The 25992-nt window shown below is 48.1% G+C and overlaps 1 protein-coding gene across 1 annotated transcript; it reads left to right on the top strand.

The window, feature by feature from the left end:
- The first annotated feature begins 1338 nt into the window (after positions 1-1338).
- LOC131268915 (echinoderm microtubule-associated protein-like CG42247) lies at positions 1339-18351 on the top strand. Its single transcript, XM_058271213.1, has 9 exons — positions 1339-2721; positions 13492-13686; positions 13759-14270; positions 15785-15934; positions 16005-16272; positions 16425-16562; positions 16625-16885; positions 16968-17388; positions 17798-18351. The coding sequence occupies exons 1-9, from the start codon at positions 1339-1341 to the stop codon at positions 18349-18351; spliced, it is 3882 nt and encodes a 1293-aa protein (XP_058127196.1).
- Positions 18352-25992: the final 7641 nt, after the last annotated feature.

Raw genomic sequence — 25992 nt, 5'->3', positions numbered from 1 at the left:
TCATTTGGTGAACCACTACAAGCCTTGATAGAGGAATTGCGGCTCTTTGAAACGAGTTGTAAAACATATTCCAAAACGCTTGGAAAAACTACTCAGCTATATCAGTCTGGTTTGCACCACTGTTTACCTTAGCTTACATGTTCAATTATGCGTTTGAGTGTACTTCTTCTTTCGAACTTCTGATTGCTTCTGAAATACGTCCAAGCTGAAAGATTTCTTGTAGAATTTAATGAACAAATTTCAAAACCATCGCGAAGAAACAATATCTTATCCGAGTGCTTTAATTTCATCATCATGAAGTAGTTTTTCCTCTGCAGAAATGATGTCAGATTTAGACAATTTGAACACCATGAAATAATTGCCTTGTTAAAAGTATTTTATTTGATCTTTTTTAAGTGTTGTTACAATTTTGTCAAACACAGTAATGTGTGCTAAAAGAACTGCACAATGGGATCGTTTAGATTGAAGTGTGAGTGTAATGGTGGAAGACAGTTTGACAGTTCGTTTTGTCCCGCCATTGGCTCGATGGTGCCCATTGTGCTGCCGCGAGACCCCAGCGCGAGTGGTTCTGTCTGGCGAGGCTGGCGAGCAGGCGGACGCAAGGACCGGAACACAGTTCACCCCCCCCCCCCCCTTTCGCTTGTTGGCCTCGTTTCTCCACTCTTGTTGCCTTTTGTGTTTTCCTTTCTTCTTGTTGCTGTAACGTTACTTCCAACCACATCCGAATTGTACTCTTACCTTCACTTTCGCACGTTATTTCTTCCAAAAACCACCAAACTGGTGAAACGGCAAACCCGCGCCCACACACACACACAAACACACATACCGAACGGAAACGCTGCCGGCTGGCAGGGATTCTGCTGGCGACGCTGGTGGCGAAGGTGAGGTGACCGGTGTGAGACAGGTGTGTGTGTGTGTGTGTAAGTGTACTTCAAGTAAGCGAACGGTCAAAAGGAAGGAAAGGAAGGAACCCCAGCTCGGACCGTGCTTGGACCTCGTGGAATCGTTAGAACGCCAGCAAGAAGAACGTCCCCTAGTAGTGCTCCTTCGCCGAACGGCTGCGGACATTTTATTGCGTGCTCGCGTCTTGAGTCGCTTGTTTGTGGGGTCTTGGTGCCTCTCTCTCTCTCTGTCGCCTGAGGAGGTTGTCCCTGTTTCGGTGGCGGTGGTGGAGGTGGTTGGCGACCGCCAAGCAAGAAGAAAGCGACCGAGATTGGTGTGTCCTCCTTTCGGTTCGGGTGCTCTCGGCCGTAAAAACACACACACAGACACAGAGACACAGACACACGCGTGTAGGCAAGCAGGTAGCAGCCGACGGCGATCTCGGGCACTCGGACGATGTCCGGCGACGCCGATGCAACCGTTCGGACCGCGAACGAACACGAGCCCCCAAAGGACACGTCGGAGATGGTGGTGACCGGTGCTGGTGGTGGTGGTGGTGACGGTGGCACCAATACCGGCGGACTCACGCCCGACGCTGGTGAGACCTCGTTGACAGTGAGCTCCGGTGGCGGCCCGGTCCACTCGGGCTCGCCAGTAGCTCCTACTGGCTCGAGCAAGACAGTGCCACCGAAAGCGCCTGCCGGCACAGCGGGTAGCAGTCACTTACAGCAAGCGGAGAGTGGCGAGTACAGAGCAGCAAGTGCAGTGGCCGACGCGGTTGGCAGCGAGCAGCAGAAGGAACCAGCGGTGAAGGCGAAGGATCCGGCCACGAGCTCGTCGCCGGCGAAGCGTGCAACGTCCAACGCAGCGGGCGCCCGGAGCCCCGCGCTCAACCTATCAAACGCAGGCGGCTCGCCGTTGGCCGTTGGTGGCGGCGGCGGTGGTGGTGCAGGCGGAACCGACCCGGTCGCGACCAGCAACCAATCGAACAGCAATCACCACAACCAACCCGCCCGCGGCGCTATCGGCGGCATCAAGCCACGCAAGGGCGGCGGCTGGAAGGCCCGTCCGGTGGACAGTGGTGAGGCGGCACTTGGCGGCGGCGGCGGCGGCGGCGGCTCGCCGACGGACGACGACGAGAGTGCGCTCTCCGGTGGCCACCCGCATCCGCATCCGCATCCACATCCGATCCGGCGCCATCCGATCAACGTCAACCCGGTCATCTCGCGGGACAACGGAGTAGTGGGCGCCCCGAGTGGTGGTGGTGGTGGCGGCTGGGGAGCTCGCGCCCCGGAGCGTCGCGCCAATCGGCTGCAGAGTCCGGCGCAGGCGGCCGGCACCCCGGAGGCCGGGGTTGGTGGGGGCGGCGGGTTTCCGCCGTCGATGGACGCCGCTAGCGAGTCCGCGACTCAGCCGAGCGTCCCAGCGCCGTCGTCGACGTCGTCGTCGCTGCCGAAGCGCGGTTCCGTGGCCGGCGGCGACGTGCTAGCCGACGCGGACAGCGTCCCCGGACCGTCCGGACTACTGCCGAGCAACCCGGGCGTGCCGGGCACCATTGGGGGCAATCCGCAGTCACGCTACTCAAACCTGTCGTTCTGGAAGGCGCGGCGGGTGCTGTTCTACCGGAATGGCGATCCCTTCTTTCCCGGCGTCGAGTTCCGCTTCAAGCCGGGCCGAGACATCTGCACGCTCGAGGCGCTGCTCGACAAGATCTCGGCGCGGATGGATCTGCCGCGCGGCGCCCGCTACATCTTCTCCATGGACGGCGACCGGAAGTACTCGCTCGACGAGCTCGAGGACGGCTCGAGCTACGTCGTGTCGTCGTTCAAGGTGTTCAAGGTGAGTGCTAGCACGCCCCGAGCTCATAACCACACCGCACAATCACCAAATCCATCCCAGTTCAGGCGAACTCCAACATGTTTGTCCTCAGCAAAGCCCGCAGGAGGTTAGGACTTCCTCTTGGAGATTTCTCAAACGCTTTCGTCTATCCGGATGAGCTCTTCAAGCAACATAATCTCCCACGAACATCTGGCCTAGTTCCTGAAAGATTTCCAGAAGTATTAATACTTTTGACTATCAGGGAGTACAGGAAGTTCTGGAAGTTCCCTCTTCATTTGTTTCATGGAAGAGACTCGGAAAACTCCCCGATATCTAGATCTAGAGAAAAAGAACTCGTGAAGCGTCGATAGCTTTTTCATAGCTATCAAGGTGAAGCTTCCCCAAAATTTCTAGCAAAACTTTCCTTTGAGCCAACGCCATTGTTTTGATTGGTAAACGCTGGCAGTACTCGATCGCAAAGTTTCAAAAAACTTGATTCTGTTGAGAAGTGGTCTACCACCTCCACCGCGAGTTTATGCGCTTCAAGTACCCCTCCGCTTATTCACCAAAGTGGGTTTCTAGGTTACTCTTGGGGCACAGAAAAAGGGGTTCCTCCAATTACGGGCACCTGTGCTTTGTTGGGTTTTGCTGTTCGTTCTACTAAACTCATCTCTCAATCGGCGTAGATGTAGGACTTTACCGAAAATTTCTTACACTCCCCCTCCCCGCCCCTCACGCGCGTACATCGATTTCTCGCCAAAGCACCGAGGAACTGCCCGAGAAGAACTGCCCGTTATAAATATGTAAATAGGTCAGCAGGTGACGGCGAGCGAGAGGTGAGCAAACACTGGCCCCGTGCCACCTCCTCAGCTGGCGAAGGTGTGAAGGTGCGGCTATGTGTGTGTGTGTGTGTGTGTATGTTCAATTACCTCCAAACCACCCGGAGGCGGGGAGAGGACCACATTACCGGACCCCAAAAAACCGGCCGAAGGCAGCACACGCGAGAGCGCGCGCGAGAAAGTGAACCAAGTCAAGAGCCCCGAGCTGACCCGAGGAGGGTCGACTCCTCGAAGGTGTTTGCTAGGGATTAAGGGCCGAGAATAAGTGGAGCACACGGACCACGTCGTTCGCTTGACGAATGGGGCATCGATTTTTGCCACTTACGGTAAGGGGTCCCCCTTTGCCGCACACAAGGAACCCTCCCTAATGAGCGCCTTTTGCTGATTCGACCGGCTCTTCAGGGCGCTCCTTCGCCGGGTTTTCGCTTCTTCCCTCGATTCCTTCTACTCCTTCCTACCGTACAGGGGCAGATTAGCTCCTCGGGTGTCCTTGAAGTCGGAGTTCAAACGGGCGTGCTTCTCTGGGGAACTCCTTCGTCTAGCAGCGTCAGAGTCGGAGAGCTCACAGTCCGTAGGAATGGGAATGTAATATGAAGATAGTCGAAACGACCATATCCCGAGCCCAGAAATGACTCAGAACTTGGGAGGGGTCATTTAGGGTGATTGAAAAATGATTTATCCCTACCCCCCCCCGCTCCCTCCCTCCAGGAGCTCAAGTTCGATCCGCAAAGCGATGTTAATTAGCAGGCAAAAACCTCTGTCGCTCACCCTTTTTGGTTTTTGTTTTGTTTCGGGGTGCGGCCCTTAAAAGTATTATTTTATACATTTTTCCATCAATCACAATAATCGCACAGGAGGAAAACACCGACCCAGGCTCGAGAAGGTTATGCAGGACAGTAGCTGAGTGTGTGTGTGTATGCTGACCTCAGGGGTTGAACGTCCTAGTTTCTATCGCTGGCGTAGCGTGTGAGGTTTCGGTTAACCTAATGCTTCAAAAATTGCCGATCTCCAGCCAAGCGTTCCAGCCCTAGGTCATTGTTGGCGTCACGGAGGCGAATTGTTTCACTCCGCAAGATGGCCATAAGAAATGAAAAAGGGTGTGTGTGTGTGTATGAGTGAGAGAGAGAGAGGGAGAGAAAGTGCGGCTGGAAATAGGACGAAACCAATCTGCGTTCACCATCGTCCCTCTTATTAAGCGCAAGGAAATTGAGAACAGGGTCAGAGAAATTAATTTCCTATCGACATTCCGTTGACGTTCGGAAGGCCACCCGAGATAGCCACCCGCAGAGGCCCTGATAGACGGTTGCCTCTACCCTCCCCCGTCAGCTTCCTCCTCCCACCACCGGAGGCCATTACGAACGGTGAGATAGGAGGTCAAGAACCTACTTCATTCGGGTTTTCAGGCACTGACGGAATGTTTGCTAACCTTTCTTTCGTTATCTTTAGCCCACGAAACCTTAGTCGACTCTCAAGTGTGGGCACATTTTCCACACAAACCGAAGCTAGTGACACTGTTTGGGACCCCCAATGTGTTGGTGAATTTCATTCCGACACACAATTGGGAAGTACCTCAAACGGTTCCTAAAGGTATTGGATTATAGAAATGTCAATCATAAAAAAACCTGGAAAGACTGTAGACAAAGATAGATATCAGTGACATTCGAAGAAAGAGTAGTAAACATCTAGCAATAGACCTGCCAAGAGATAGAAGCAGCACACACAAATGAATCCTTAAATGAACTCCAGTTTACTTGCCTCAATGCGTCAAGATGGCGGAAAGCATCTCTTGGTTCTGTCCACTAATTCCTAATATTTGTGGAATGGTAAACTGACATAACTACCGTTTCTCCACACAGACACAGAGAAGTAATGTTTTTGAACTTGACTAAACCTTTTCTAATTCTGCCTGTCTTTCTAAAATATTTTCCGGAATGACATATAGACATTGAGTTGGCAGTACAGCTGATCAAGTGGTATATATAAATTAACTTTGAAGAGAATTGGCTTTTCCGAATCGGGAACTCCCAGCATCGAGTAGTTTAAGTAGTCGGTACACCAAGATTACCCTCCTTTAGCAACGGGTTTTGTTCCTGGAGGTAATTATCCCTACTTCCGGAAACCGATTGCCTATCGCATTATTGTCATCTGATCTCCCGCAGGAGTCCCGGGCGAAGTCGGGAGAGATAATACACCTAACGACCACCCTCGGAATTTACGACCAGCCCCGGCACGAGCCGAAGGCTTTCGTGTCACGAAGCACGACGCGTCAACCAATCGGAAGCGCTCAAGGACTTCCGCCCCAGCCGCGTGGTTGGAGAGCGATCCGGGTATTTCCGCCCACCCAAAAACCCATGTAGTTTTCCCTCTCTCGCTCGGCTTGGCGCCCGGACCAGCCTGGTGACACCGTCTCGGGTGGCTTTTGGGCAAACAATGTCGTTGGCTTTGTTGGCCGAGCGCTGGCATCCCGCTCTCGCTCGCTTATCACTTTGACGGGAGGTCCTGCAAACTGTAATGACGAGCTGCTCATCATACTCGTAGTGTTTTATATCATGTCACTGACTCTACTTAATGTTTATGATGTAGAAAATGGACATACAAGCTTTCCTACTGCTTGTCTACTTCCAGGGAGAACTTCCAGGGATCGTTGTTGATATCATCTGCAAACACTTACTTTGCCATTCGCAAATTAGCATACGCGAAGGCCAAACCTTTGCTACTGCGTATTATACTTTATGGTTCGTGGCGGTGTTTAGTTAATTACCGTTGTTCCGGTTTTCGGAGGTAGATCAACTTCAGCGTATGCCACGTCATGCAGGGTAATATTCCGTCCGGTCCACTTGCCTGACGATGACTTCGCTGCGTATCATCAATCATTTTAACTTTGCTCCCTCTATTTTTTTTTGTTGTTGTGGTAGAGTGTTAAATTTCCGGCGTCGAAAAACAAAATTATCCGATTCCATCGCAAGCGGAAGGCTGCGATGTTTTTGATAATTCATCAGAAAACCCCATTTTGCAAAGAGTTCACAAACAGCAGGATTCAACTGTCTCTCTCTCTCTATCTGTATTGTTTCTCTTTGCGCGACCATCTCTTTCCAGCATGGCAAGCCCCAGTACATAGGGACGGTATGTTTCGTTTTTGTTTTTCTTTTACTTTCGTGAAAACTTCTTAAACCATTCCGCTACACCGGTTTTGACAGATAGATAGTCGTCATAGTCACAAATGGCACAAACTCGCAGTTCGCGCACCAAACAACTTGAAGCAATCGTTAACATTATAACAAGCACTGAAAACACATCAAAATAAGCGAAACAAAAAACATCACCTCGAAGTAAAGAACTTTCGAAGAAGAAACACTATCACTTCAACACAACAGAGAATGGAACGAAGCAAGCTATTTTCATCAGCCATTGTTACATAACCCATTTTCAACACCTTTATCAAACACACACACGAAACTAACAAACAAATCTTTCCAAGTTTCTGTACAAAGGATATTTAGTTATTTTTCAACACACATTTCCCTACCTTAAGTTGATTGCGTGCTATTATTTTTACTTTGGTTCACACACAGTTAAGTATTTACACTACTATATTATACTGTTATTATAAATAATATTTGTTCTGTTTACCAATTCGATTTGTGCATAGTTGTTCGCAGTTTATTTATTATTTTGAATATACATTGTACATGATTTTATTTCTTCTTCAATCGCTGGAGAGGAATATATCAATAACATACGTTAAAGAAATGTAGAAACGAGTGAAAAATGTATGCAAGGCTATGCTAACAACAAACAAAAACGACTTGAACAATTGTTATCTTAACAAGCACGAACGAATTGCACATTAAATTACTCCTTTTCCATTTCCAACCACCGAAAGTTGCTTCACTCAAAGTAAACTTTTACATATTTAAAGTGAGCAAACAGAGTAGGTTAGGTAGTACATTTTTGACATAGAAACAGTGCGATTTGCATAAGTTTCGGCTATTTTAGCACAATCGCGTACAGAATGGAAAATTCATCTCTTCAAAGATATTCTACACTTACTTTGATCTTGCGTGTGTTACTTCTGTTTTCCAAGTGTCGTAGAAACTGTAACACTGTCATTGGTCGGCGCATTAAATTTTCCCCAGATCGATGGCCCGAAAGGCTAAAAATTCCCGTCTCCTGATGATGTCAAGGTCAGGTCCAGGTGGAAAAATTTTAGCGGCCAAGTGTTATTACTGCTGATTTGTTGCCGCAACCGGGCGTATCGCGATGGTGAGCCTAGCCTAGCTTTCCATCGGCGGCATCGAGAGCAGATTCGCACGTTCGACGTGCTGCGCGGGCTATCCTGCGGCCCAACAACGCCAGAAACTTTTACTGCAAGCTCGAAACAATTTGGCCAAACGCCTCGGACGGGTGAAGGTCTCCAAGGCAGGGGAAAATAGTTTGCACCTTGAAATTCAATTTTCCACACGCCTAGGACACCGATTACTGTCCCGCATCAAACGTGTGTGTGTGTGTGAGTGTTTCGAAGTGAACACGCGAATGATGAATGAAAGTGGTTTGAGATAAACACATCTGCAACGATTTGACGGTTGGTTGTGGAAAATCGGTACCGGTTGGGTTTGTGCGGTGCAACAAACAAAAACAAAACCTGCCAGCATAGTTGGTCGGAAAAACCCCCAAAGAAAAGAACGTATCTGGGAAATATGATTGTTAATTTTTAAAAGCAAGAATCGTTTAACACCATACCTTTGTTCCATTTCTCGCCGAAGAATCTATAAAGGAGCGACTCCCCTGTGGAAAGCAATAAGTGGTTCGTTCGTTCCCCCTCTTTCCCTCCCACCCACCGCCCTGGCATTCCCCACCGTTCCTGCGCAAAGGTTTGCGAAATTGTTTCGCGATATACGACCGACACGGAACGGCGTGGCACGGTCGTTTATTACCGACGACGACGACGACGACGACGACGAAAAAGGGAGGAAAATGTGCCACCGAACCCTGAAGCACACAAAAAGCAAACAGAGCAAACCATCGGCATGGAGCAAAAGCAAAACAAACCGAAACCGAAATGTTTGACCGAAACGGCTCCAGTAACGGCCCCACATCGGTCCGGTTTTTCCACTCGGAAAATACCGCACAGTGGCTCAGGCGGGCGGCGGTCTTTCGGTTTGACATTTCATAAAACCATTTTTAACATCTCTCTTTCTTAGCGAAGAAGGATCGTTCAACACGTTGACCAGCCAAGCGTTTTTAGTACACTGTTTTAGTACAATATTTTTTAATAATATTTGTTTATGACATTTGTTAATCCTACGGTTTTCGAAGGCCAAGCGCAGACTTTGCTGTCTAAAGTACTTGTTTTTAATATTACTATAGTTTTTATGTTGCATTTTCATTTATTTGTGGGTAAAAAAATTTTTAGAACTAATGACAGCTGACTATCAAAAATGATAGCCATACAAATAAGAAATATCCAGAATATAATCAAGCTCAATGCATAACTGTGAGAGATACAGTCGTTGAAAATTGCACAACGAGGAAAAAATTGAAGTGTTCCTTCGTTAACACGTCCCGTACCAAGCGTTTTAGCACAATTTTTAGTACAATTTTTTAAATTATAATTTGTTTATAATATTTGTTAAACCGATTGTTTTCGAAGGCCAAGCAAAAACTTAGCTGCCCAAAAAATTTATATAAAATATAACAATAATTTTTATGTTGCATTTGCATTTATTTATGGATCAAAAACTTTTTAGAACTAAAACTTCTGTCACCCATATTTGGGTGACGCGGTACGGAACGTGTTAAAAGAACTGGTTTGTCTTTAATATCAAATTGGAGATAATTATAAAATATTATCCTACACATGTAAATTTACAAAGAAAAAAGAAAAGTTAATTATATGAAAATATAGAGACATTTTCCAAAAACACTCAAAACTACATACTCGAAAATCCTCGGGTTGAACCACTGTGCACACAGGGGAGATTTTCGCTTAGCCGCAGCTGTTTGCTTACAAAAACCGGGCAAGGGGGAGAGGGTGAAAAGGGGGTAGCATGTGTGTGCATGGATGGATGGATGTTTAAAGTCGTGTTGAGGCATACTTTACATTTTGCACACGCCGTGTATGTGTGTGTGTGTGTGTGTGTGTGTGTTTGTTGTTTTTCTTCACTCGTTTTATATTCCGGTGGATTCCGCTGGAGGATTTAAATTGAAAGGCATAAAAACTGGACCTGTCTCCAAACCTCCCCCCCCCCCCCTCCCTTCACGCGCTCCTGGACGGAAAAAGTGGCTTCTTCTGGCGAAGCGACCGTCCGGTTTTGGGCCAAGCATTCCCGAGCACTCCCCATTCTGCTGGGCTACATTCTTGTGGTCTCATGTGATGACCCCATTAGCGTATGTTATGTTTCATTATGCTATACGTCGGCATGCACACGCACACACACCGGTCTCTTGGGAGGGGAGGGTTGTGGGGAGAGGGTCGGCAAATGCAAATGAGAAAGCACACACACACACACACACACAGAGCGTCGAAGGCGCCGGCGAAGGAAAAAAGGAAAAACAAATCTCGCCGCAAAACACGTCGGAAAAATGTGCCGTCTTGGGGCTGCTCCCAAGACGACCAGGGAGGAAGGAGGAGGGGGGGTAGCGGAGGTTGGGGTACCGACATCGACCCGACGGGAAAACCCAACTGACCTTCCTGACCTGGCGACTTCAAACATTCAATCGCTCTCTCCCTCTCTCTCTCGGTCGCTTTTAAAACTCTCTCTCACACACACACACACACACAGACTCTCTCGCTCCCTTTCGTTTTGCTCGCTTAGCTCAAGTAGGGGAGGGGAGGGAGGGAAAGTTAGCAATTTTACAACCCAGCCTATTTTTCCTGTCGGCGAGTCTTCCGCACATTCGCGCAGCGGAGCCTTTTCAGTTCTGGCGAGGACGTGCTCGAATCCGTGTCGGAGTGGTGCCTTTACCGCGTCTCGTGATGGACTCTGTGCTGCTGAGTCTCGGGTGTATGCGTGTGTGTTGATCCGGTGCGGGATCGAGCCAGGATCGAGAAGCCAAAACGCCACTCTCTCCGAACAATCCGCCCAAAACAACAATCAAACCGCAAACCGGTGCTGATCGACGCCCGGATGTTGGCCCGGAAGCCCTAACCTGCCAGCCCCGATCGTGCTTAGCGTGTGTGTGTGTGTGTGTGTGGGTGCGTTGGTCACCGGAGTTGGCCATAGTTCCGACCTTCCCACTTGTGTTTGCTCTCGGTTCCATCGCGCTTCGAGCCCGTTGGGCCAGTTCGCCCGATGTTCGACAGTGGTCGGGAGTCCGCCTTCACCATACTGACCGCACCGATGTACCACCATCGCTACGGGAGTGGCGAGAGTGACATTGGCGGTGGTCACAGCCAGCTTTGGGCAAGTAAACCGACCTCCGGTTGGCCAACTTCACACACAATACCCGAACTCCCCGAAATGGCCAGCGCATCCCTTATCGCTTTCAACTATTACCAACCGGTCCTGGGCCTTCTTGAGGTCCTCACGGTTCTCTCCGGTGTTACGCGCACGCATTGCATACATTCCGGAGCAAAAGAAAAATAATAAAAAAACAAGGCGTAACAGAAACCTCCTACCATCGATTGTTTTCATTTGCATTTAAGCTACTCTAAATGCAAGTGGCTCTCCTTTACCACTCCGCTAGAAGTGTCAGCCTATTAGGTTGAACGGAAATATTAGCAGTTTCCATTTGTTCTCATTCTTTTCTACCTTTTTTTTTCCCCGCATACAACTCAATTTCATTTAGATCTTTTTTTATTCTCTTTTTCCTTCCATTGTGGGGCTCGTTTTATTTGGTATTGCAGGCGAATTTAAATCCATAGTGAATGTATTAATCTTTCCCTTATTTGGTTAAAATGTAGACCAGGCACTAGAGGTGGAATTGGGTGGATGTCTTCAAAGCTATCTAGACTATCTTGTTTTTACTGGTGCATGAGGATTTTTTTCAAGCTTCTTCCTATGTGTAAGAAGGAGAAAATCGCATATTTCATTAAAAGGAATACACTGTTGACAACTTACAACATATACGATCCACTGGGCGCCTCCATTAGTTGTTGGTTTTCTGGTCTATGACAAATATACAGACAATACATACGAGTATAAATTCATCAAAACATTTTGTGAGCTTCATTCGAACGGAACTTTCCTTCTTACGAGAAGATGTTTTGCTTTGAAATTTTGGAAAAATCGCTTTCCTTTGTACAAACCACCAGGCGGCTCCACCAGCTGTCATCGTGAAGTATGCGATGAGGTTAGTTATTCGAGAACAAAACTTCTTTTGAGCTCCGGTAAACAATACCATGAGCGTATGATCAATACAGTACAATCTCCCCCGTGCTACAATCAATCAATTCTGTGGCTGGAAGCAAAAGCAACAACATACAACGATCCGGGGAAAAACCCCCCAAAAAGCAAGGCTACCTGGCAACCTGTACCGCGCCCCGTCGCTCAGAGTGCGCATGCAAATGTATGGAAATGAGTGAGTGAAACTTCCTCATCCAGGAAGCAAGATAAGATGCACAGCCTCAAGGACAAATATTAAGCATGAGCCCGGAAGGTGTTGGCCGGCGTTTGTCACCGTTGTGTTGCTACCTCATAAAGCGAGGCTCATTGGGTTGATCGTGGGGACGATTTGGGGGGAACGGGAAAAAAGAAGGAAAGTTGAATTAAAGTAACGTGGAAGGTCAAACCTCGCAATGACATTCGGGCGAGTGTTGAACAAAGAAAGTGTCTGCATTTAGAAAGCATCACAGAAGGCTGAAGGTTATTTTCATGTACTCTTGATAATGGAAAAGTATCTTGATATCGCAGGAAAAATGGAGTTTTCTGCAAAAACTTTCCCATTTCGATTGATTTTTGACATATTTCAGATATATTCTACATGCTATCGAAACTCTTTACATCTAAAATAGAGATTCACGTTGACTGTCATGGCTGTCATTTTTGACAGCTGAGCTGGCATTAGTTCTAGTTGTTTCACCAAAGCTACAGGGATTTTCAGATGATATCATAACAGTAGCAGCATTTATTCCAACTGCAGCACATGATATTCCAACAGTACCAGTTGATTTTCATGCAATCATATTTATTATAACTGTCTCAGTAGAAATCAGAATCGTAGCAGTTGATATTATAAATTTGGTATGGCAGGTCGAGCGGTGTACGTAACTAGCAAATATAAACGTATATCGCACGAATGAGACTCCAAGGTAGTTCAATATATCAGGTGAGTTCATTTTGCATGAATCGCTTTAATTTCATTACAAAACGAAAGGAATTGTTAAACAAGCAGTGCTGATTAATTTTTATGGTGACTGCATGTCCTTTTTTTACTTATTTTTGTGAGCGATTTCGTTCCAATGAAATCGAAGAGTTTCATTCGTTATGAACCCACCTATGGATATGTAGATCAACCTTTGGCTGTCATATGTGCGATATACGTTTAAACTCGCTAGTTGCGTACTTCGCTCAAGCTGCTGTAACCGGAGGGATTATAATATCAATTGCTTCGATTCTGATTTCAACTGACAGAGTTATAATAAACATGATTGCGTTATAAAATCAACTGATGCAGTTGGAATAAATGCTGCTACTGTTATGATATCATCTGAAAGCCCCTGTAATATATAACTTAACGTTAAAGCTGTGGTAGTACCCCAATTCTTTATTCTTTGGGATGCTTAGTCTTGTCTTTGTTTACCAAAAAACATTGATGTTTAATACATTTTATAAACAAACTTGATCAGGAGTGTTTGTAGTAAACAAAATGTACTAAGGGCAGCTTGGCAGTCAACTTACCTCCGGCAAACTTCTAGCCTCTCTAGCCGTATTACATCTCTTGAGCAATCGATTGTACCGTCTCACGTAAACACATTCCGTTCTGATTTTTTTTTGTCGCTTTTCTCTTCCAGCCTGCCAGCTACGGTAAAAAGAATGGCGTATGGTACGCATCGCCCGGCAACCAGGGCTGGGGGAGTGCGGTAGGCCCCGGCCGAATAGGACGCAAACCGTCGGTCACCGAGGTGGACAACATGCCGTCCGGCAGCCTCAAGCCCAGCGCCGGCCGCGTCATCAGAATAATCAACAGTCACGACCATAGCGTCCAGGTAAGTCCGGGCAGGGAGGATGTCCGTTTGGCACTCGCCGGTGTTGAGCCTGGTTTGTTTTCCCGTGTGCAGTGCCGCGTGCTGCTGAACCTGCGCACGTCGCAGCCGTTCGAGGAGGTGCTGGAAGATCTCGGCCAGGTGTTGAAGATGATCGGAGCCAAAAAGATGTATACCAGCAACGGGCAGGAGGTGCGCAGCTTCTCCCAGCTGCGCAACGAGTTCGCCGAGGTGGAGACGTTCTACCTGAGCAACACGCCGTCGCTGCCGGTCGGCGCCCTCGGGCCCGGTATCGTGCCGCCGTCGCCGGGGCGCCGCTCGCGCTCCCGCCTCGGCGGCTCGGTGCCGGACGATCTCTCCAAGACGGCCGCCCGCCAGCGGGCCCGCAGCAAGAGCCGCCCGCGCGTCCTGTACGCGCCGGAGAACGAGCTGGTCCGGGCGTCCTCCGACTATCCGCTGCTGGACGCCATGAAGGAGGAGCCGACGCGCATCACCATCCGGGGCCTGCGGCGAACGTTCTACCCGCCGGTTCACCATCCGCCCATCGACAACGCACCACCTGACAAGAAGCTGTCCCTCTTCTGGGTGTAAGTACTACCGCTTTGAGCACTCCTCTCAATGTCCAAGGTATCGGGGCTCTGAGGCACATTACCAACAGCTGAAACCATCGGTATCCATCGATTTCCTCCGTCCACGTCACTCGAACGACACAATGTGTCCCCGTCCACGGTTGGTAACAGGTTGGTTTTTTTTTTCCCCCCTTCGACCACCACCCTTTGTGACGCATGTCCGGCGGGATTTTGAAGGTTTCCCGACGCCCTTATTAGCATGCCATGCAACGGCATTTAATAAATGAAAATGGTTATTAGGGGTACTTTGGGGGAGACTTTAATAAGTGTCCAAAGCCGAGCCAGCGTGCGGTCAGGTGCTCTAACCTTGCAGCGAAACAGGTCCACCTTCTTGCGCGAGGGACGGGATTTTTATTGCGTTACCCGATAACGCCCCAACCCCGGGACGGGTTTGTGTTTGCCGAGGGCTTTAGCAGCAGCACGCCAGCACGTTGACATCCTGCCCCGCGTACAAAGTAATAATCATCAAAATCCCCGCTGCTCGGAAGACGTGTGACAACGTGCGAACGGCATGAAATGACACATTTTCGCGAAAGGAACGTTTCCGCTCTGAACGTACATTTATCAGCTTTGCTAATGTTGGACCCCTGGCCTCAATCCGCCGTGTGAGTGATTATTTTAACTTCACCAAGAAGGAGCGCGTCCTTCGCCGTATGCCGGTACGGTACCGGATTTTCGGCTGCCAAATGATGCGATGACCTCGAAATCTTCCACTCGGGCGCGCGTGAGGACACTACACCATCACCACATGCTACTACACACGACCTTCGGGAGCAGCCTACTTGGCAGAAGTCAAATGATACGTCCCGAAAGGCCCGAAGGCCTCGAAGGAATGGAGAAAGGTAAAAAAAAGGCGGTCAAATTATCCTTCCGCAAACGGGGTTTCGCATGCCGTGTCCGAGCGCACGATCCACGCCACCATCCAAGGTCTCGCGTTCACGTGCGCTGAAGAGAAAATCGTTCCAGCTCCACGCCCTACTCGCCACGCCACGTATTCTCATTTGCATTTCGGACCAAAAGACGTGACCTGGACTTGGCTGGACCGTGCGCTTGTTACGTTTGAAGGAGAGGGAAAGCCTCCAACCAGCGACAAAGATTTTGGGGAAAGATTGGGCCTCGTGCAGGTAGGGCCGCAGGGGGCTCCAGGACCATCGGTGCTTTGTGAAATGATTTCCAATTCCTCGAGGCCATACGAATTAAAACATCAACATCTACTTCTTGTGTCGACTAACGATTTCCCATATTTGCGATGCCCATACTCTTTTAGTTCAGGTTCAGTCGTTTGCGATCTGGATATATGGATATAGACATACGTCTAAATGGGTCTTTTGCCAACTCGGGGTTCCTAGAACATGTAATGAGCTATAGAGTTAAGGTCTTCTAACGCAATTCTGGACGGACACTCACTTTAGATTTTCGATTCCCGCCTATGATTCTCACCTTCCTGTTCTCTATCTCTCTGCCCATCGCAGCCACGGATATCGGGGAATAGACTCCAAACGCAACTTATGGGTGTTACCGTCAGGCGAACTGCTATACTACGTTGCCGCCGTCGCCGTGCTTTTCGATCGTGAGGAAGACGCCCAGCGCCACTATACCGGCCATACGGAGGACATCATGTGGTAAGACCAGAGACCAGAGCGGCATACCCAACCCGAACTTAACTGAGAACCTCACATCCCTTTACCCCAGCATGGAGGTGCATCCGTCTCGCGAGCTCGTCGGCTCCGGGCAACGCGCTGGCCGGGACCGGAAGTCGCAGGCGCACGTGCGCATCTGGAGCACGGAGTCGCTGCAGACGCTGTACGTGTTCGGCATGGGCGAGCTGGACTCGGGCGTGATTGCCGTTGCGTTCTCCCAGCTGAACGGCGGCAGCTACATTCTGGCGGTCGACGCTGGCCGCGAAAGCATCCTCTCCGTTTGGCAGTGGCAGTGGGGCCACCTGCTGGGCAAGGTTGCGGTAAGTAGTTGTATAACGCAGAATCGATAGGAGTCATGAATCTTGAGCCCTTCAAACCTCATGAAATACAAAACGACGATCCAGAGGCCTCTTTGTAGAACCTTCCAGTGAACTTAATACGAATGAAATCTATCTCCCCCAACTGCTTGCAGACGCTCCAAGAAGGCATCTGGGGTGCGACGTTCCATCCACTTGATGACAATCTGCTTATTACACACGGCCGCGGCCATTTAGCGTTCTGGCACCGGAGAAAAGATGGATTTTTCGAGAAAACTGACATCATCAAACCGGTAGGCGGCAAAGCGGAGATCTCTCCACCGTTCCAGCTAACAACCTCTATTTCTCATCGCAGCCCTCCCGGACCTTCGTTACGTGCGTGCAGTTCGAACCCGACGGTGACGTCATTACGGCCGATACGGACGGTTTCATCACGATCTACAGCGTGGACGCGGACGGTGCCTACTTCGTGCGGATGGAGTTCGAGGCGCACAACAAGGTTATCAGCTGCCTGGTGATGCTATCGGAGGGCACGCTGATATCCGGTGGTGAGAAGGATCGGAAGATTGCTGCCTGGGACTCGCTGCAAAACTACAAGCGCATCACGGACATTAAGGTAGAGACTTGGCTGGAGCTCCTCGTGCAACCCTGCTCATGTATCCATACGTGTGTGTGTGTGTATGTGTGTTTGCCTACAGCTTCCTGAATCGGCCGGCGGTGTGCGCTCGATATATCCGCAGCGCCCGGGACGGAACGATGGTAACATCTACGTCGGCACGACACGGAACAACATTCTCGAAGGGTCGCTGCAGCGACGCTTCAATCAGGTCATCTTCGGCCACGGCAAGAACCTGTGGGCGCTGGCCGCACATCCGGACGACGAGGTGTTTGCCACCGGCGGTCACGACAAGTACGTCGCGTTGTGGCGCCGCCAGAAGCTCATCTGGACCACCTCGGTCGGGTACGAGATCATCGCGCTGACGTTCCACCCGTACGGTGCGGCGTTGGCAGCCGGCAGCTCTGAAGGACACCTGATCGTGATAAACGCCGAGAACGGCGCCACAATGCTTACCATCCGCGTCTGCGGCTCGCCACTGAACGCGGTCGAGTTTAACCAGAGTAAGTGGACTGAATTCTTTGCCGCTTACGTGGAATCACACTCTCACGAATTTGTACAGCCTATGATGAGCATTTAAGAACCCGCAACCTCTAGGAATCAGTCAATCCTTCAGTGAATCATTTTCATGGAGTTCTGTATAGTACGGGATCTTCCAGATTTCAAAGCCGCTTCTAGAGATCTGGAGATCTACCGCTGAATTCATCTGATCCAGTACTTGTCAACAATAACCCTTATTCTGATAGGGAACTTATATGTTTTAGGAGACATTGCCAGTTTCAGAGTCTACTTCAATGTGTTTCAGGCATTAGAGGCCTAGATTAGGGAGTTGAAACTAGATGCGAAAGGGCATGAAAAGAATTTTGGGATTGGCGAGTGATTTACTGGATCTGTGTGATTCTTCAATTCCAGTTGGTGATATGATCGCCATCGGGTCGCAGAACGGCAGCATCTATCTGTTCCGGGTGTCCCGCGATGGTTTCTCGTACAAGAAGATCAACAAGATCCGCGGTTCGCAGCCCCTGACACACCTGGACTGGAGCTCCGAGGGCAACTTCCTGCAGTCGGTGACGGTCGACTTCGATCTGCTGTTCTGGGACGTGAAGTCGCTGTCGCCAGAGAAGAGCCCGATCGCGATGAAGGACGCCAAGTGGCTGACGAACAACTGCACCGTCGGGTTCCTGGTCGCCGGCCTCTGGAACAACCGCTACTATCCGGCGCCGTCGAACACGGTCATCACGACGACGGCGCGCACGGCCGCCCAGGACCTGATCGCGGCCGGCGACGCCGACGGCTACCTGCGCCTGTTCCGCTACCCGTGCATCACCCCGCGGGCCGAGTTCACCGAGGCGAAGGTCTACTCCGGCACGATCGCCAGCATCAAGTTCCTGTACGGCAACCACAGCCTGGTGACGGCCGGCGGCACCGACGCGTCGCTCATGATCTGGGAGCTGACCGAGGAATAGCCACTGTGGCCGCCGTGGCGCACCGGGGTCGGCGTCGCCGCAGCCACAGCCATCGGGACTCCCTCCCCATCAGGTAATCCTAGCACTGCACTACCTACCACCGCTCTCGGGCCCGTGTCGTACGTAGCAAGCAACCACCACCATTCGCCTCACCATCCCTCCTCCCATCGGCCAGACGACCATCATCATCCGAACGCTCCGACCGATCACCTCTCGACGATCCCAGCCACCAACACCACCACTACCAACATCACCACCCAGCGCTTTCAACTGCTCCATCAACTAGACGCCGGGGCGCCCCGAACCGTTCCGAACCTCTCCCCACTAGGTGGCGCTGCTGGGGCTGGCGCTCTCACACCGGCCGCGGACTGCGCCGACGCCGACGGCAGCCGAGATCCGCACGAGCATACGCGCCTGGCGCACACTCCTGCCCTCGCAACAAACGCCACAAACGGTACAGCCGATCGTCAATGGGTATTTATACAAGCGAAAACCGAATTGAACCTGCAACCTGCTACCTGCAACCCAACAACCTGCCAACTAATACTGCAACGTGCCCTTACCTTCTCTCTCTCTCTCTCTCTCTCTCTGCAACAAAAACTCTCTGCAATCTGAATCCCACTTTCGCAAAACGACTTGACTTTCAGTTCTCTTTCAGTTTTTCTTTAGTATTTGGTTCCTCCAAACTCCTACCCGCTCGCAAACTTCTTTTTTCCCCCCCGTCTTTGACAGCTTCCGTTTCTACCTCGAGGTTCAACTCTTGCCGAACATTCAATTTTACGTTTGCGTTCGGTTTCGGTCGCACCGTTTCTCGTGCTACGTTAGATAGAAATTGACCTGTCTCAACCGGTTGAAATTGAATGTTAAAGCGTTGAATTGGAGAAGCAAAATACAACTGTTTATGTCCTGCTGGTAGCCTCTCTAATTGACAAATACCCCGGCCACAGTAGATTGATCGACCTCTACCTCCTCTCTAGCTGAGCTGTCTACCCTACACACTCTCTCTCTCTCTCTTTTCTCCATCGCTCTTCCTTTTAGACTTTTTACAGCATTCTCCTTTTTCACCTCTTTCCCCCTAGGCGCGCTAGTTCTCTCTTATCTAGTTCACTCTACGCAAAATTGTATCTTTACATTAGATTTTTACAGTTGATGATCGTTTTGAATGAATTTTATTATTGCTTCTCTTATAATTAATTTAGTTTTATTACATAGATTGGTGCCTTTTTTTCAATAGCTCACTCCGATTAGCTTATTATTCGTATATTTCTTTTAATTGGGACGCTCTTAAGTGTTTTATCGAATAAAAGAGACGACGTTCTCCAGTTTTGGGCCTGCATTACTATGAGACAGAATTTAATCGACCATCTTAAAGAAGATGTTCTGGGGTAAACAAGATTGTCGAACGATTCTCTAGACTTTTCCTAACCTGGAGGACCTCCAACAGTGTGTGTGTGCGTGTTTACTGAACCCATGTTTTCCACGACAGTTCTACGACAAAACATTTATTTCAAGGCGCCTCTTTACATTTATGCATTCATTTCTGTAGCATCCTTACTTTCCAGATTTAGAGTTGAGCGGCATGAGCATCTGAGAGCAATTTAGAATAAAGTAATCACCATCGTTGCTGCATGCCTCCTGCTGTAGCATCTTCATTGAATTTTCTTTCAATCTAGCTACCACATAACATACAAACAACAACATCTAATGACTCACTCAATCACCGATCGCTTTCACTTACGCATAATATCTTATGACAATCTTTCTCCATCTCTTCTTGATCTATTTCTTCTATCTTTATGCATCTGTCATTCTCTTCTTCTTTTTCCTTCCTTTTCTTTTACTCTCTTTCTCTCTCTCTCTCTCTCTCTCTCTTTCTCTTTTTCTCTCTCTCTCTTCCTCTTTCTTTTTTCTCTTTCTCTTTCTCTTCTACTTTCTCTTCATTTTCCACTTTCACTTCTTCTATCTCTTTCTCTTTCTCCATTTCACACTCTCCGTTTTATCTCACAAACTTCACAATGCGCATCAACCGATTCTTCGAGTCGCAATATCTTTACACTACAATGAAAAAATGTCTTTCACCAAACCACGCCTGATGAATAATATCATATGACGTATGCACCAATAAACCTTCCGACGCTGCGCGGGTGGAAAGAAATGACTTACCGTACCACTTCCTTTCGTACTCTCTTTGGGCAGGACCGGGCTCAGTCACTGTCAGTCGATGGTACCGTGGATGAGGAGGAGGAGCACCGGAGCAAGAAGACACAGGTTGAGAAGAGGAGGAAGAAGAACGATAAGGTAGAGGATGTGGAGGAGGAGGAGGAGGATGAGGAAGAGGAGGAGGAGGAGGAGGATGAGGAGGAGGACGACGATGACGAGGACGAGGATGGCGGGCGTGTGCTCGCGGGGGAGCAGGAGCACGAGGGAGACGACGAGGGCGCGAACGACACCGAGGACAACAGCTATCCGGGCGGGTCGTATCAGCAGCGGCGCTACCAACAGCTATACCAGCGGCGCTCGAGACGCAGCGCGATCAGGCGCCTCCGTGCACGTCACTCACCAACGCTAAACGATCAGCCCGGCATGCTCCATGTTGTGTCACCCGTCGCCACCGGAACCAGCACGTCCTCGGAAGACCTGGAGATGTTGGAGGAGTCGAACGGCAACGAGGTCGAGTACGCCGTACTGGTGCCGGATTCGTTCGCCGTGCTGGACGCTTCCTTCTAGCTGTAGGTTCACGTTCATCGTCACCATTTTCCTGATTTTTCCCTTCCCCGAACCGATGTGGAGTCACCACTACGCCTTGACACTAACAGCACACATACCATTGGAAGACAAAGGCTAAGGAGTAGCAACCGAGGAAAGATAAGTCGAAGATTGGGATATCAAGGGTAAGTGAGTGTGAGCGTCGAAAACAGCTAGGACACTTTGTAATGTGGTTGAATTCTCGTTCTAGTACACATATTTGTTCAGGAGATGTCAGGCCACTCCACTCCGCATGGACCTACAAGCATTCAGCAAGTTCTCATCCCAGTGGCGTATACCGTAGCCGTCTCCACGATCCCGGTATTACAATCAGATGGTAGATAACGGTTTTCGGTTGGAAACATTAAAACCCTTTGGTAAAGCACGTTAACAAATACAGAGAACCTACGGTATACGCTTTTGCTTCACTCAAGCAAACGGATATGCGGAAGTCGGACAGTCGAACGACACGAAATAACAATATCAACGGACTTATTTATATTGTGAAGACATCGGATTTTTCATTAGCCAAGTAATAGGAGAGAAGTTATTGAATACTTACATAACTGATTCAATCGAAGCAAACATTTAAAGGGACGAACTGTTCAGATAACCTGAAGATGGAACACCTTTGCTAGAGTGCGGCTATTCAAGACGGAGAGTGGGAATCCAGGCAGGCAGCAAGCGTGAGAAAATTAGTACACTTGTGCCGTGTGACACCACTCACAACCGCTCACACCAAATCACAACCATACCGTCACAACGTTTTGCTCTTAGTACTTTGTAACCGCAAAATCGATGTCAGTTCTTGAGGAAATAGGGTTGGAGAGGTGAATGATACATACTGCCAGTAGTACTTAAGAATTTGTTGATGTTCTTTCTTCTACGCGCATCCTTCAAGCAAACCAGCAGCCATCCAGGCGCCGGGTTTGTGATGCTCGAGAAAGTCTAGACACATTTAGAGCGAGAACGGAATGCAGGTTCGCACTACCAACAACACAGAACAAGTTCTACTAAACTAGCACATTGCTATTGACATAAGTTATGAAACCCAAACCTATCATCCAATTGCAAACAACCTTGGGCTACTACGCTGGGCAAGGGTCTTGCCGTGCGCTGTACGTCTCCTCTGTTCGTAGAAACAGCAGGTGCACGTCTCTATGCCCGATGCTGGAAAGTGTTTTTCACTTGTAGGGATACAGAAAACATACCCGTTCTATAAACACCGTTTTTGTACAACCACAACAACTGAACGCAACGCTGATCTGATACAGTCACTGCTGGTTGCAGTCACTTTCAGTCTCTGTTGTATCGACCTCATCTCAAGAGTCTTTTTGCATTCAGATCGGGATCGAGAAGGCTGCCGGGATGTGTTAACACTGGACGCTACAAAAGGCATTAAGTAATTCAATCAGATTGGTATATAACTTTGTTAGCCTCAGTAAGTTACAATATATAGTTTTTCTAAACCACAGTTTTACGTTACCGGGTAGAGAATCCCTTAACGTACAGACACTACCGTAGCGCGTTCGATTGTAATTTTGGCGATTTCAATAAATTCAGTCGTAGAGCAAGTAACGCACGACCACACTGTTCCATTCTGTTCAAAAGCCAGATCGGTGCCACCTTGTCTGTGCACGAAGGAACTACCACAGGGACAAGGCCTGTAACGAAATCTCCCATCAACATTCAATCTCTGTCCCAATGACCAAGATGTATCGTAAAGTATTTCTGTTTACCATCATTTAACAAATCCAGCACGAACTTTCTTAACTTAGATAACTAAGACACTCTTTCAAATAAATGTTTAAAAATTGAAAAAAAAATGAAACCGAGTAGCCTTAGTAGCCATATGCTCAGCAGAACTGGTGCAATTTTCTCTTCGAAGGAAGGAAGGATTACTTACACACGGACGGCGGAACTGCTGAGCCGATGATAGTTTTACAAAACCAACAATATTCCCCGGTCCAGGATTCATGGTATTTGGTAATTAATAAAATGGAAAAGAAAGGTAAAAGAAATAAGGAACATAGATCCATGGTAGTTGGGCAACCTAGGTGTAGGTTTGACATCACCACACAGCAAAGTCAACCGACTACGAGAGTGGAATCTTACTTGCCCTCAAGCCCTACTGATTTAGTTACATACTGAATATAGCGAAGCATGTAGCGAAGTGACACTTTCCTGAGGTTGTCTTTCATAGGTTTTATATTCCTTACAGTAATACGCGGAGTTTGAGTTTTTGTCAAATGCCTTCAGTAAAAATTTAAGTTACAACAGCAAGAAACTGTCACCAAAATGGTACCAAAAACAGTACTATCAAGATGACTTGGTGTTTTCTGGAGGAATAGAGTCATAAGCCATAAAGAATTGTTTATAACTTAGTTTTTTGTAGATAACAGTTTATGTCTTACTGCTCCGATGTTTTAAAGACATCCTTCTTCAATATTCTGATTATTTGTTTGAACATAATATAGGTTTTCAGTCTCAATGTTAGGACATTTTTATCTCGTGAATAGTAGCAGTAAGCTATTAGGGCGATAGGAAGTAGGTATGGTAGCTTGGGAGTTGGCTGCTAGGCGTAAGCTCTAGCAGAGTTAAAACTGTTCGTGTTCTAAGGTAGCACCGTTGAGCGCAGAGTTGCCGGTGAGGAGAGACGTTACAACTGAGCATTTCTTACGTCCGTTCGATGTAAGAAACGACATATATAACTTGGCTTATTTGGGATAGACAGGAACTCTGTGATATTCGACGTATCTACATTGGTAATAGAATCCTGATGCAGGCGGGTACTGACCGTGGACGATCGTGAGTGAAAGAAGGGTGAACCGTATTTTGTAACCGTGTTGTCCACTACCGAGCAACTGTTTGTCCTCGCCGGAGTGTATGGTTTTTGGTGAGTGTCTTTAGCACGCACGGGAGATCTTCCAAACAGGATCGGAGGAATCGGGCTCTGAAGCGTAAATTGAAACGGTGGTGTTACTCGTCTCGTTCGAAACGATCAAATGATGTTGTTTGTTGTGGGAACATTTGAATCGGCGTTGCCTGGCGTGGGTTGTAGCCCGCACTCTGGGAGTATTCGTCTTTTTCTATTAGAACACAGTTTAAGCAATAGTGTAGCAATAGTGTTTATTCCAGATAGATTTATTAAGTCCCGCATCTGTACTAGACAGTAAGAAAGAGGGAGAGAGGGATTTGCTTTCGTTGACCTACTTGGTAACAATTTCCCACAGGACGACCGAGAGTAAAAAGGATTGGTGATCGAGACCCTAGAAGTTCAGCAAACTTTTAGCAAAATTATGCGTTGGATTGGTATCTTTAACAGTGGCTGACAGTAGTTCATATGTTTGCTTTTTGTTTGATGTGAGTCTTGATCCAATGTTTAGAGAAGATAACAAAAGTGGATAAAAGACACATCAAGGGACCAATCTGTTGTGCCTTCACTATCCTGTACCGCGTCTCGTTTGGCTTTAACTCTCCCTTGAACACTGACCCACTGTTCGGCGCTTGCTTCGAGTGCTCTGTTTTTGGGTTCATTGCAATTGCAAAGCAGCTGCAGGTCTATTGCAGGTTAACGAGCGTGGTCTGCAGCACCGGTACCTGCACCAAACGTTCTTTGTCCCACTAGTCTAGAAGTCCACTAGTAGCAGAGCGGTGACGCGTTCACCGAAATGGATTAGTTTAAAATTTGTAAGAACAGCAAAAACCAGTAGCTACAAAAAGGTACGCACAGTTTCAATTCACCCAGCGTTGGAAGGTGTGTGTAGACCCGGCGTGGTGTAGGAAAAGTGATAACAATAAAGAGGATAGGCAACAGATTTCAATACACTGCAATTTGATACGGCCATCTTTGATTGACAGTATTGTTTTTTTCTTTTTGCTAGAACAACTGGATTTTTTGACTGATGTAAATGACAATTCTTTCTACCAAATTTGTATTGTTTTATCGAAAAAACAAAGAAGATATTACTAAGTCCATATGATGTAATGGCTGATCGTTGTTTAGTTTTACGAAGGTTGTGAAAGCAGAAACAGTGTTTTGCAAAGAGCAACACTATTGCTTCTTATGATTTTACTACCACTTGGACACAGTTGGCATTTAGTGAAACGCGGATCCCTCGTGATTTTATTGTACACATAACCTCAACGAGCGTGCCCGATCCGACTTCGCTTAATGTTTCGTTCGAAAATAAAGCCCGATATCCTATTGCGTTTCTCATTTTTCTCCAAGATGTAGTTTTTTTCTCTGTTTGGAAGGACAAGCGGTTGAAGATAAAACAAAATGCAGGAGAAAATTTTACGCATTTGACCTTTCGGGATGAAGCGATCTTCGAAGGAGCTAGTTCATCGGATTGTTTCGCTACTGGTTGATGTCAGTAAAGCTAAAAACTTACAACAAATTGACGCGTCGGAAGAAACTGTACGATCGCAACTGGTCACTTTTATATCTAGTCTCACCCGTCCAGTTGAAACTGTGGAAATCTAAACGAAGGGTAGAACAAGTTGTAACCTGATGGATACATTTCTTCAATTACTTATAATCGTACCTCAGCAAATAAACTTCTGTTTAGCAAGTTCAGAAGAAGTGATGAGAGGGACTGCATTCTCTTCCGAAATCAATGTTGAAATGAAAATGGGAATGACGGGAAGAAAATTGGCATTTAATGTGGATATGTAACTAGTTGCACCAGGTAATCATGGGCCGTAGTAGAACAAGGAAACATCTCACCCAAACAGTTTCTTGCCTTGTGCTCGAGTACTCTTGCGAGCTCGAATGATACCTCTTTCTCTCAAAACCCATGCTCTTAAAAACAAAAACTAATCAAACGCACGATGCAGGCACATGTTTTCTGAAATTGCATTTAATATCACTGATCCATTTTCTTATCAATCGCT

The sequence above is a fragment of the Anopheles coustani genome, chromosome X, assembly GCF_943734705.1.
Source record: "Anopheles coustani chromosome X, idAnoCousDA_361_x.2, whole genome shotgun sequence".
Taxonomy (NCBI): Eukaryota; Metazoa; Arthropoda; class Insecta; order Diptera; family Culicidae; genus Anopheles; species Anopheles coustani.
The sequence above is the reverse complement of the archived record's forward strand: the minus strand, read 5'-3'. Positions and strand labels throughout refer to the sequence as shown.